General features: G+C 35.9%; 1 protein-coding gene across 1 annotated transcript; it reads right to left on the bottom strand.

Moving 5' to 3' along the window:
* Positions 1 to 209: 209 nt before the first annotated feature.
* Positions 210 to 3,200, bottom strand: LOC307173957 (rhamnose-binding lectin-like; the record flags this gene model as incomplete). The annotated part of the gene is given in 9 exon segments (XM_079897562.1): positions 210 to 427; positions 668 to 756; positions 759 to 811; positions 965 to 1,009; positions 1,826 to 1,941; positions 2,452 to 2,587; positions 2,681 to 2,725; positions 2,799 to 2,908; positions 3,052 to 3,200. Coding segments are annotated over 9 exon segments (879 nt in total). The 3' UTR covers positions 210 to 291.
* Between the last annotated feature and the right edge of the window lie 10,324 nt (positions 3,201 to 13,524).

Genomic DNA, 13,524 nt, shown 5'->3' on the forward strand with positions numbered 1-13,524 from the left:
TCTGCTTTATCTTTACATTAGGAAAGATGTCATATTTTATTTCCCAAGATGGCATAATATTACAGAGGTGTTAACAAGAAATTGGTATAGTTTCTGCACATTAAAAGTGGAAAAGATATTGATAGAGAACTGAAGAGCCCAAATCCTTAAAAACAGCTAACGTATTCGGCAAGACAAGAAAAAAACATCAACAGTAATAATCAATCTAGCCTGATGAGTGAGTTCAGGAGGAGGCCTAAAACCAAATCAAAACTAATCAACAGATTAGAAAACTAGCTCAAGTATGCAAATTCATTGCTCTGTACAGTAACACTTACACTTGGATACGCAGGAGTATGAGATGTACAGGTATTTGAATGTGCCGCCACATGGATCCGAGAAGACACTGTTGGAGGCAGAAATGGAGCATCTGTTTTTCCCTTCACATCTACACCATAAAAATACCAATTGATAAACAAAAACTTGATTAAAAAACTTAGCTTGATTCTATTATTGTTAAAATAATTGTATTACCCTGCTGGGAAGAAACGCTTAAACTAGCCTATAGGCTGGTCTTAGGTGGTCTCCCAGCCTGATCAGCATAGTTTGGATTGTTTGTTTGTTTGTTTTTATCAGAGCAAAGACTGAATTACCTGTGGAAATGTGTACATTGTGCATGTAAACTGACCCATTAGTGACTATTGTCTGTGAATTTAAGGCGTAGCAGTCAGTTTTGGCAAGCTGAGAAACAGGTCGTCCAGTCGAACACGTGCTGCTACAGTATCAGTTCGCCCGTAGCTAGCGCTGTGAATGTGTATGGCAGTTCCATCCTCTGAAAACAACAGTTGCACCTTTTACAATCTCTTGGATGAAAAAAAGTAATTATATACTATACGTTTTACCATTTAGTAATAAACTCTGGATTAACAGATGAAAGATGAAGCTTATTAAAAATAAGCAAGTCAAGTAACAACAGAACACACACCACACTTCAGGTCATTAGTCTCTTGTTCACAGACCATACTTGAACCTACAGAAAAAGGAGAGATGTTGTAAAGCAATAAAAAATAAATAAAGTAAATTTCAAATAGAAGTAAAACAGTCTATGTGAGTTATTGTGTATACTGTGATCATGCCTTTTAAAAGCATTTCAAATGGAGACTGTGGTTTATGCGCTTTATCTAGTGAAAAATAAGTGTGCTTAGCTGTACTGATTGTGCACTTGTAGTGTACTTCAAATCTTACTTTTTTTAACTGTACTTGCAGATAATGTAATATTAATTAAACTAAAGGCCAGTTAAGTACAAGAGAGAACACTTTCATGACAGTTTTTTTATAGCACACAATCAAAATGAAGAAAATGCACTTTGAAATATGGTTAATGTGTAAAGTAAGACTGTTAACTTTAGATTATTACAAAGACAACAGAATAAATTATTAAATTACATATAAAGCTGTACTTAAATCCTACACTCTCAGAAAAAAAGGTACAAAAGCTGTCACGGGGACAGTACCCTTCAAAAAGTTTCTAAAATGTACCATTTAGGTACTAATATGTACACTTTTGGAACTAATATGTACACTTTTGGTACCAATATGTACCTTTGAGGGACTAATATGCACTCTTTAGGTACAAAAGTGTACCTTTTGAAAAGGTACCGCCACAGTGACCGCTTTTGTACCTTTTTTTCTGAGAGTGTACTTAAGTTCACCAAAAAGCATCATAAAGATCAGTTAACTGAATTTAATATAAATTTAAGCTTTTAAAATGCAATTAAGTATCTAAAAACATTACATTCTGTGCAAACAGGATAAAACAGGAGCTAACGGGTTTAGAAATACTCACGAATTTCAGGTGGGAGGCAAAAATAGGAGATTGTAAGGTACTTGTATATGCCAGGGCAGGGATCAGTAAAGACCGTATGTGTCGCAAAAACCTCACAACTTTTCAGGCCATTGCAGCTTTACATGTCAAAGAAAGAGGCTTACATTAGTCATTGCATATTTATACCAACTAACAAAATATGTTTGAAGAACATTTAAAAACATTATTTCTGAATGTTTTTAAACATGTCATTCAAACGTTAGAGAAAACAATATGGGAATATTACTTTTAAATGTTTCAAATCAGTATTCCACATTTGTGAAATCAGCCTCTTGGCAATTATTATACCAAATAATATAGCTTGTCTTTCATGTATATCAACCTTCTCAAAATTACCAGATATCCCAAGAATAGCTGAGAGTGGACTTGGTTTGATTTATTTTTTTTTTTTTAATACTTCATAAAACAATGAAACAATGAACGTTCTATTAATGTTACTTGAAGAACGTTTGTTCATAACTTTGAGAGAACCATGCCAGAATGTTTGGAGAATGTCCCTTAGCTGGGATGGTATTTGAAGAAGAACAAGAATATAAATGTACCTAGAAATTACCAAATTAAATTTTTAAGCAAGTTGATCCATCTACCTTTTCGACACAGGAGCCAGTGCTTTGGGTGAATAGCACTTGTTGTTTTGGAGCTGAATGGATGGACGTCCTTCCGAGCAGGTGATTTTATCTGTACGTCCATAGTTTGCAGTATTTATCTGAATCTTCCCATTATCTTCATGGAGATAAAAAATAATAACATTTCTTAATTTAATCAATGTGATCTGATTTCTTGAAACAAAATAAGAGTTGTGGAAATATAGCTCACCACATTTCAAGTAACTGTATCCACCATGACAAGTCACACTTATTTCTGGAAGAAGTTAGAGTACAGAAGATGTAATAAAAGAGATGTAAATGGAGGAGAGAGAGAAAAAAAATCAGACCTGCTTGGATGCAAATGTAATTGGTAGTGTAGTACTTGTAGGTTCCATAGCATGGATCATTTGGTGCAAGTCCTTGAGTGTTTAACTCACACTCTCTCAGCCCATCACATCTTTGGAAGGATAATAAGTCAATATCACTAACAAAATTTCAAAGTCAATATCACTAACAAATCAACTAACTAACCACAGAGTAATCAAGAGACTAATTCTATTCTTCTGTCACAAGCAAAAAGACAATGAAAAAGATCTTTACTGTTTAGAGACCGCAGGAACATCTATCGAACACTGAGTATTAGATGTTTCGCCTTGTGGTCGTCCAACACTGCAAATGATGCTGCTTGTGTGGCCATATGTTGCTGATTGTACACTGATCACACCAGAATCTGAATATAAGAAAATCATTAATGGATTACTGTTAAAACAATAACAAAATATAGCTGCGAGCAGCGATTACGGGCCCAAGCCGGTGGCACCGCCATATATATATATACATATGCATTGCACTGTATGTATATGTATAAGTTAATACACCCATGCTAAAGTTGACTAAAAAGAGGAATAAAAAATCATATTTTGGAAATTGAACTTAATGCCTTAATTTAAAAAATTAGGAAAAATCCAACCCTTTAGGACACCAATTTTCTTTGTGAATGAATAATGTATCGTAAATAAATAAATGTTCTTCCTTAAAATACATGGTGCATAAGTGTGTACACCCCTATGTTAAATTCCCATAGAGGCAGGCAGATTTTTATTCTTAAGTTTTTTTTTTTATTAATTTTTAGGATACTATGCATCCTGATAAAGTTCCCTTGGCCTTTGGAATTAAAATAGCCCCACATCATCACATAGCCTTCACCATACCTAGAGATTGGCATGGAGTACTTTCCATAAGATCATCTCTCAATGCAAATCAAACTAGCTATTAGGCTAACTGAAATAAAACCATGCCAATCTCTAGGTATGGTAAATGCTATGTGATGATGTGGGGCTATTTTAATTCCAAAGGCCAAGGGAACTTTATCAGGAATGCTATGTCCTGATAAACTTCACTTTATCAGTGAATGCTATGTGATGATGTGGGGCTATTTTAATTCCAGAGGCCAAGGGAACTTTATCAGGATGCATAGTATCCTAAAAATTAATAAAAAAAAAATACTTAAAAATAAAAATCTGCCTGCCTCTATGGGAATTTAACATAGGGGTGTACACACTTATGCACCATGTATTTTAAGGAAGAACATTTATTTATTTACGATACATTATTCATTCACAAAGAAAATTGGTGTCCTAAAAGGTTGAATTTTTCCTAATTTTTTAAATTAAGGCATTAAGTTCAATTTCCAAAATATGATTTTTTATTCCTCTTTTTAGTCAACTTTAGCATGGGTGTATTAACTTATGCATTGCACTGTATATATATATATATATATACACACAGTATATGATGTGTATATATATATATATATATATATATATATACACACACACAGTATATTATGTATATATATATATATATATATATATATACATTATATACTGTGTGTGTGTGTATATATATATATATATATATATATATATATATATACATATATATATATATATATACATATACATATATATATATATATATATATATATATATATATATATATTATATATATACACACAGTATATTATGTATATATATATATATATATATATATATATATATATATATATATATATATACATTATATACTGTGTGTGTGTGTGTATATATATATACATTTTAGGGACAAGACACAGAGAATTTTACTTGCCTGAGCTGATTAGAACAACGAAAAAAAATCTAATAAAAAGATAACTAGGGAATCACTAAATCGAGAGAATTATTCTGATTTTATGATACACTCAAAATATTCCACAACAAATCCTTTAAATGTAACGATATTCAGAACGGAACAAGAATAAAAAAATAACTACAAACAAGCCAAAACGAAATAAAAAAATAAAAATACATTTAAGCAATCCACGACATGACATGATTTATCTAGTTTTTGGACTGAAACATTCTGGTTGTTTTTAAACTCAAACATAATTCTTAAATTGAAAACAAACAAACAAACAAACAAACAAACAACAAAAATAATAAAATGGGTATAGTTCTGATATTTGTATAATTTTATATAGAAATAAATGGTGTATAATTACATTTTTAGAAGATATGAGGCTTTTAGTGTGTCCTTTTTTGACATTACTTTAATCCCTCACTATAGCAAAACCGTTTGAGATTTTATTTTTAAAAATAATCAGTTAACAACATAGGCCTGCTGACTATAAAAATTACAAATATGGAGGTTTTATATATTTTATAACATATGATACAGTGAAGCAACCTCACTTGACGAGTGTCATTTCCTGAATACAATCACAGTTGAAACTGTGACATTGATTTCATACAACAGGTTAATAAACAGTTCCAGTTAAGTCACTTACATTTTAGATGCAATATTGACTGTTTTTGTTCTGTTTCAGCAGCAAAAATAGTTAAACAAAGATCACAGCAGAACCATCACGCATCACGTGTTTTCTCATAACTGAACGATTCAGCATTTTTAACGAATCGGTTGACTCAAAGATTGAATGATCAATCCATAAACATCTGTCTTAATCATGATCGACTCATTCGAACGAATCGTTTGAACAGATGAATCAATGACTCGCTTATTAAGATGGATGCCTGGCGACACCTAATGGCGGTTTAGTGTTGTTTAAAAGCATCATTCTTTCCAACGTGTGTGTGCAACATTATCAATGTCAGTGTGGACGTCTGTATTTTTCTTTCACTTTTATATTAGCGTTTTAAAAGCACCCGCTCGTGTCACATGTCGATTAACCGGTGGGAAAATATCCTCAGACACATACCTAATAAATGTATATTTAAATACAATATTGGCCTACCTGGTAAAAAGTTTTATATACTATTTTGATGTCCTTTTGGACACAAGAGGGCAGTATAGCCCTATGTTTGCTTTTTTGTTTAACCAAATAGCACTAAATAGCCTGTTTTTAACTTTTTCATTCTTCTTGAATTGCAAAAACAGAATAAAATGGGTTTAGTTGTGATATTTGTATACTTTTATATAGAAATAAATGGTATATAATTACATTTTTAGAAAATTTGAGGCTTTTAGTGTTTCCTTTTTGGACATTACTTTAATCCCTCGCCATAGCAAAACCGTTTGAGATATTTATTATCCGTTCACAATTTAGCATATTTAATGTATTTTCATAATGTTGAAAAAGTTTGGTGGGGATAAAATAAATAGTTTAAGAGGAGTGGCTAAAAATTCAGAGGCTGATTTTGCAAAAAAATCCACATTCAGACCAAAATATCTGACTTCCTGATGGCTGGAGCTAATGAATGTAAATTAGAAAGTTGTCCGGCTTGATGAGAAAAATATACAAACTATTTTTTTTTTACTGTATTTAAAACTAACCCCCCCCCACTTTTGTCAAAAGCATGTTGAAAGTGACACACTTCCTGCTGCCAGTTGGTGGCACTATAACTTTGACTCACAATAGTTACATCCATCTGATCGGCCTCTTACCACGAACACACTGCTGAAGTTTCATCAAGATCAGTTAATGTATGCAGAAGTTATTCCACTTCGTGTTTCTCTTTTCTCGCCATAAATTCGATTCCTCGCCACGGCCAAACCGTTCGAGATATCAAAAATCCGTCCGCAATTTAGAATCCTCAATGTCTTGACTTCATGCAAACCGAGTTTGGTGGGGATTGGATGAATTCTCTAGGAGGAGTACTTCGCATTCCACAGCAAGCGTTTTCCAAACAACCCATAATAGCCGACTTCCTGATGGGCTGGCGTAAAACTTGACGGGGGGAAAGTTGTTCGGCCCGATGAGATCTATATGTGTACCGAGTTTCATATTAATTCATGCAAGCGTGTTTGATCTATGGACCAAGTTTTGGGACCCCTTTCAAGGGGGCGCTGTTGAGCCCCCCTGCCACGCCCGGGTACCAGCTTCAGACCGTCCCTGATGGCAGGGGGTTCTGACTTGTGTGCAAAGTTTCAAGAGTTTTTGAGCATGTTAAGGACCCCAAAAGCCCCTGAAACCTTGATTAACAATATAAAAGCAATAGTCAAATCCCCCCTCCCCTCACACACACAGAGACACAGAGAGAGGGAGAGAAAATTCTTCAGAAAATCCACATTCAAACCAAAATATCTCTCTTCCTGTTGGTCGGAGATAGATCATGTAAATTAGAAAGTTGTCCGTCTTGATGAGAACAATACACATACCAAGTTTTGTTGCTGTTGATAAAACTAACCCCCCCCACTTATGACTAAAGGTGGTGCTACTGAGCCCCTCACCACGCCCGTTTCTGAAACTTTGCACATGTCTACGGGCTAATAAATGTGATGTGTCTGTCTAGTTTCATGCAATTTCAAGTATGTTAAGAGTCTCAAAAGCATAAAAAAAGAATATTAAAGTTTGATGCGTTGCCACGGCAACAGTATCTAAGATATCAATAATCCTTTCACAGGTTTACATCTGCCGTGTGTCTACATTGTACACATAAAGTTTGAAGCAAATCTGGTAAAAATAAGACAGTGATTTCAAAGCATTTTAATAGTAACGTACTTCCTGCTGCCTGTTGGTGGCGCTATAACTTTGACTCACAATAGTCACATTTGTGCGATCGGCCTCTTACAACGAACACACTGCTGAAGTTTCATCAAGATCAGTTAATGTATGCAGAAGTTATAACACACTTCCTGTTTCATTTTTTCGCCATAAATTCGTTTCCTCGCCATGGCCAAACCGTTCGAGATATCAAAAATCCGTCCGCAATTTAGCATCCTCAATGTCTTGACTTCATGCACACCGAGTTTGGAGGCGAATCGATGAATTCCCTAGGAGGAGTACATTAAATTCCACAGCATGTGTTTCCAAACAACCCTAAATAGCCGACTTCCTGTTGGGCTGGCGTAAAACTTAGAGCACGAAAGTTGTTCGGCCCGATGAGGTCTATATGTGTACCGAGTTTCATATTAATTCATGCAAGCGTGTTTGATATATGGACCAAGTTTTCAGACCGTGTTCAAGGGGGCGCTGTTGAGCCCCCCTGCCACGCCCGTGTACCAGCTTCAGCCCGGCCCTGATGACCGTGGGTTCTGACCTGTGTGAAAAGTTTCAAGTGTTTTTGAGTACGTTAAGTGCGCCAAAAGCCCCTAAAACCTTGAAAAACAAAGATTAAAATGGAATAGACAACCCCCCCCACACACACACACACAGACACACACAGACACACAGAGAGAGAGAGAAAATTCTTCAGAAAATCCACATTCAAACCAAAATATCTGACTTCCTGTTGGTTGGAGCTTATAAGTGTAAATTAGAAAGTTGTCCGGCTCGATGAGACCAATATACATACCGATTTTTGTGATTCTAGGAAAAACTAAGACCCCATTTTTGACTAAAGGTGGCGTTACTGAGCCCCTCACCACGCCCATTTCTGAAACTTTGCACATGTCTACTGGCTAATTAATGTGATGTGTCTGTCGAGTTTCATGCATTTTCAAGCATGTGAAGAGTCTCAAAAGCATCCGAAAAGAATATTAAAGTTTGATGCGTTGCCACGGCAACAGTATCTAAGATATCAATAATCCTTTCACAGGTCTACATCTGCCATGTGTCTACATTATACACATAAAGTTTGAAGCAAATCAGATTAAAATAAGAGGGTGATTTCAAAGCATTTTGAAAGTGACACACTTCCTGCTGCCAGTTGGTGGCGCTATAACTTTGACTCACAATAGTCACATCCATGTGATCGGCCTCTTACAACGAACACACTGCTGAAGTTTCATCAAGATCAGTTAATGTATGCTGAAGTTATAACACACTTCCTGTTTCCATTATTCGCCCTAAATTCGTTTCCTCGCCACGGCCAAACCGTTCGAGATATCAAAAATCTGTCCGCAATTTAGCATCCTCAATGTCTTGACTTCATACACACTGAGTTTCGAGGGGATTGGATGATTTCTCTAGGAGGAGTACATTAAATTCCACAGCATGCGTTTCCAAACAACCCATAATAGCCGACTTCCTGTTGGGCTGGCGTAAAACTTAGAGCACGAAAGTTGTTCGGCCCGATGAGATCTATATGTGTGCCGAGTTTCATATTATTACATACAAGTGTGTTTGAGTTATGGACAAGTGTTCGGATCCCGTTCCAGGGGGCGCTGTCGAGCCACCCTGCCACGCCCGGGTACCAGCTTCGGTCCGGCCCTGATGGCCGCGGGTTCTGACATGTGTGCAAAGTTTCAAGAGTTTTTGAGCATGTTAAGGGCCCCAAAAGTGCCCGAAAGGTTAACAAAATAATAATAATAATAATAAATATAGCTGCGAGCAGCGATTACGGGCCCAAGCCGGTGGCACCGCAACCCCGGAGCCTTTAGTTACCTAAAGGCACCGGGGATGGCGGTGCCGCCGGCTTTGGCCCTCCATCGCTGCTCGCAGCTATATTTATATATATATATATATGTATATAAATATCTATCTATCTATCTATCTATCTATATAATATATATATATATATATATATATACACACACACACACACACATACATATACATATACACACACATATATATATATATATATATATATATATATATATATATATATATATATATAAGACAGAAAATATTACTTGTCTTACCTTATTCTGATTTTATGATACACTCAAAATATTCCACAACAAATCCTTTAAATTTAATGTAAAAATAAAAACGAAAGTAAGCAGTGTTGGTCTCACGTAACCCTCTCATTAGAATCAAAATGTTTCAATATTTGCGATGTATTTGGATGCTAAACTATTCTTTATTATAGGCTTTGTACTTCACTTGTGTTCCAATATCGATGGAAAAAATCATCCTCTTCACACGCACAAAAATGTGCTTGGAAACATCCAGCCAGAGGGTGATTTCAAAGCATTTTGAAAGTGACACACTTCCTGCTGCCAGTTGGTGGCGCTATAACTTTGACTCACAATAGTCACATCCATGTGATCGGCCTCTTACAACAAACACACTGCTGAAGTTTAATCAAGATCAGTTAATGTATGCAGAAGTTATAACACACTTCCTGTTTCCATTATTCGCCATAAATTCGTGTCCTCGCCACGGCCAAACCGTGCGAGATATCAAAAATCCGTCCGCAATTTAGCATTGTCAATGTCTTGATTTAATGCTGACCGAGTTTGGTGGGGATCGGATGAATTCTCTAGGATGAGTGTTTCAAATTCCACAGCATGCGTTTTTCAAACAACCCATAATAGCCGACTTCCTGTTGGGCGGAGCTAATAACTTAGAGTGCGTAAGTTGTTCGGCCCGATGAGATCTATATGTGTACCGAGTTTCATATTAATTCATGCAAGCGTGTTTGATATATGGACCAAGTTTTCAGACTGTGTTCAAGGGGGCGCTGTTGAGCCCCCCTGCCACGCCCGTGTACCAGCTTCAGCCCGGCCCTGATGATCGTGGGTTCTGACCTGTGTGAAAAGTTTCAAGTGTTTTTGAGCACGTTAAGTGCGCCAAAAGCCCCTAAAACCTTGAAAAACAAAGATTAAATGGAATAGACAAACCCCCCCCCACACACACACAGACACACAGAGAGAGAGAGAAAATTCTTCAGAAAGTCCACATTCAAACCAAAATATCTCTCTTCCTGTTGGTTGGAGCTTATAAGTGTAAATTAGAAAGTTGTCCGGCTCGATGAGAACAATATACATACCGATTTTTGTGATTCTAGGAAAAACTAAGCCCCCATTTTTGACTAAAGGTGGCGCTACTGAGCCCCTCACCACGCCTATTTCTGAAACTTTGCACATGTCTACTGGCTAATAAATGTGATGTGTCTGTCGAGTTTCATGCATTTTCAAGCATGTGAAGAGTCTCAAAAGCATCCGAAAAGAATATTAAAGTTTGATGCGTTGCCACGGCAACAGTATCTAAGATATCAATAATCCTTTCACAGGTCTACATCTGCCATGTGTCTACATTATACACATAAAGTTTGAAGCAAATCAGATTAAAATAAGAGGGTGATTTCAAAGCATTTTGAAAGTGACACACTTCCTGCTGCCAGTTGGTGGCGCTATAACTTTGACTCACAATAGTCACATCCATGTGATCGGCCTCTTACAACGAACACACTGCTGAAGTTTCATCAAGATCAGTTAATGTATGCTGAAGTTATAACACACTTCCTGTTTCCATTATTCGCCCTAATTTCGTTTCCTCGCCACGGCCAAACCGTTCGAGATATCAAAAATCTGTCCGCAATTTAGCATCCTCAATGTCTTGACTTCATACACACTGAGTTTCGAGGGGATTGGATGATTTCTCTAGGAGGAGTACATTAAATTCCACAGCATGCGTTTCCAAACAACCCATAATAGCCGACTTCCTGTTGGGCTGGCGTAAAACTTAGAGCACGAAAGTTGTTCGGCCCGATGAGATCTATATGTGTGCCGAGTTTCATATTATTACATACAAGTGTGTTTGAGTTATGGACAAGTGTTCGGATCCCGTTCCAGGGGGCGCTGTCGAGCCCCCCTGCCACGCCCGGGTACCAGCTTCAGTCCGGCCCTGATGGCCGCGGGTTCTGACATGTGTGCAAAGTTTCAAGAGTTTTTGAGCATGTTAAGGGCCCCAAAAGTGCCCGAAAGGTTGACAAAATAATAATAATAATAATAAATATAGCTGCGAGCAGCGATTACGGGCCCAAGCCGGTGGCACCGCAACCCCGGTGCCTTTAGTTACCTAAAGGCACCGGGGTGGCGGTACCGCCGGCTTTGGCCCTCCATCGCTGCTCGCAGCTATATATATATATATATATATATATATATACATACATACATACACACACATACATATATATATATATATATATATATATATATATATATATATATATATATATATATATATATATATATATTATTGTTCAAAAGTTTGGGGTCAGTAAGATTTTTAATGTTTTTAGGAGAAGTCTCTTCTGCTCACCAAGGCTGCATTTATTGATTAAAAATACAAACAAAAACAGTAATATTGTGAAATATTATTCCAATTTAAAACAGCTGTTTTCAATTTTTAAATATTTTACATAGTAATTCATTTCTGTGATCAAAGTTGAGTTTTCAGCATCATTACTCCAGTCTTCAGTGTCACATGATCCTTCAGAAATCATACTAATATGATGATTGATGCTCAATAAATATTCATTATTAATTTCAATGTTGAAAACAGTTGTGTACAGATTTTTTTTTTTCAAAATGCTTTGATGAATGTAAAATTCAAAAGAACAGCATATATTTCAAATATATATATTTTTAACATTATAAATGTCTTTACTGTAACTGTTGATCAGTTTAACTCATCCTTCATAAATAAAAGTACTGATTTATTTTATTTATTTCCCCAAAAAATAAAATTTTAATTATTACTAACCCAAAACTTTTGAGCGGTAGTGTTTAACGTTACAAAAGCTTTAGATTTCAGATAAATGCTGTTCTTTTGAACTTTCTATTCATCAAAGACTGTACACAACTGTTTTCGACATTTAAAATAATAATGAATGTTTCTTGAGTATCAATCATCATATTAGAATAATTTCTGAAGGATCATGTGACAGTGACGACTGGAGTAATGATGCTGAAAACTCAGCTTTGATCACAGGAATAAATAACAGTTTAAAATATATTAAAATAGAAAGCAGCTGTTTTAAATTGGAATAATATTTTACAATATTACTGTTTTTGTTTGTATTTTTAATCAAATAAATGCAGCCTTGGTGAGCAGAAGAAACTTCTCTGTTATGTGCGCGCCACAGACTGCACGCACGTCCGCTTAGAGTTCCGCCTTTTGCCTTCCGTCAATATTACGTTATTAGAAAAATATTTTTTTAGAGAATCGATTTTTTGACATTTGTGAATCGATTCAGAATCGTCCACGTCCGCATCGCGATGCATCTAAGAATAAATTTTTTCTCCCACCCCTATATTTCATACAACAGGTTAATAAACAGTTACAATTAAGTCACTTACATTTTAGATGCAATGTTGACTGTTTTTGTTCTGTTTCAGCAGCGAAAATAGTTAAACAAAGATCACGGCAGAACCATCACGCATCACGTGTTTTCTCATAACTGAACGATTCAGCATTTTTAACGAATCGGTTGACTCAAAGATTGAATGATCAATCCATAAACATCTGTCTTAATCATGATCGACTCATTCGAACAAATCGTTTGAACGAATGAATCAATGACTCGCTTATTAAGATGGATGCCTGGCGACACCTAATGGCGGTTTAGTGTTGTTTAAAAGCATCATTCTTTCCCACGTGTGTGATTTGTGTGTGCAACATTATCATTATTTTTCTTACACTATTATATTAGCGATTTAAAAGCACCCACTCGTGTCACACGTCGATTAACCGGTGGGAAAATATCCTCAGACACATACCTAATACATGTATATTTAAATACAATATTGGCCTACCTGGTAAAAAGTTTTATATACTATTTTGATGTCCTTTTGCACACAAGAGGGCAGTATAGCCCTATGTTTGCTTTTTTGTTGAACCAAATAGCACTAAATAGCCTGTTTTAACTTTTTCATTCTTCTTGAATTGCAAAAACAGAATAAAA

This window comes from Squalius cephalus, assembly GCF_949319135.1.
Source record: "Squalius cephalus genome assembly, chromosome: 16".
Lineage (NCBI taxonomy): Eukaryota > Metazoa > Chordata > Actinopteri > Cypriniformes > Leuciscidae > Squalius > Squalius cephalus.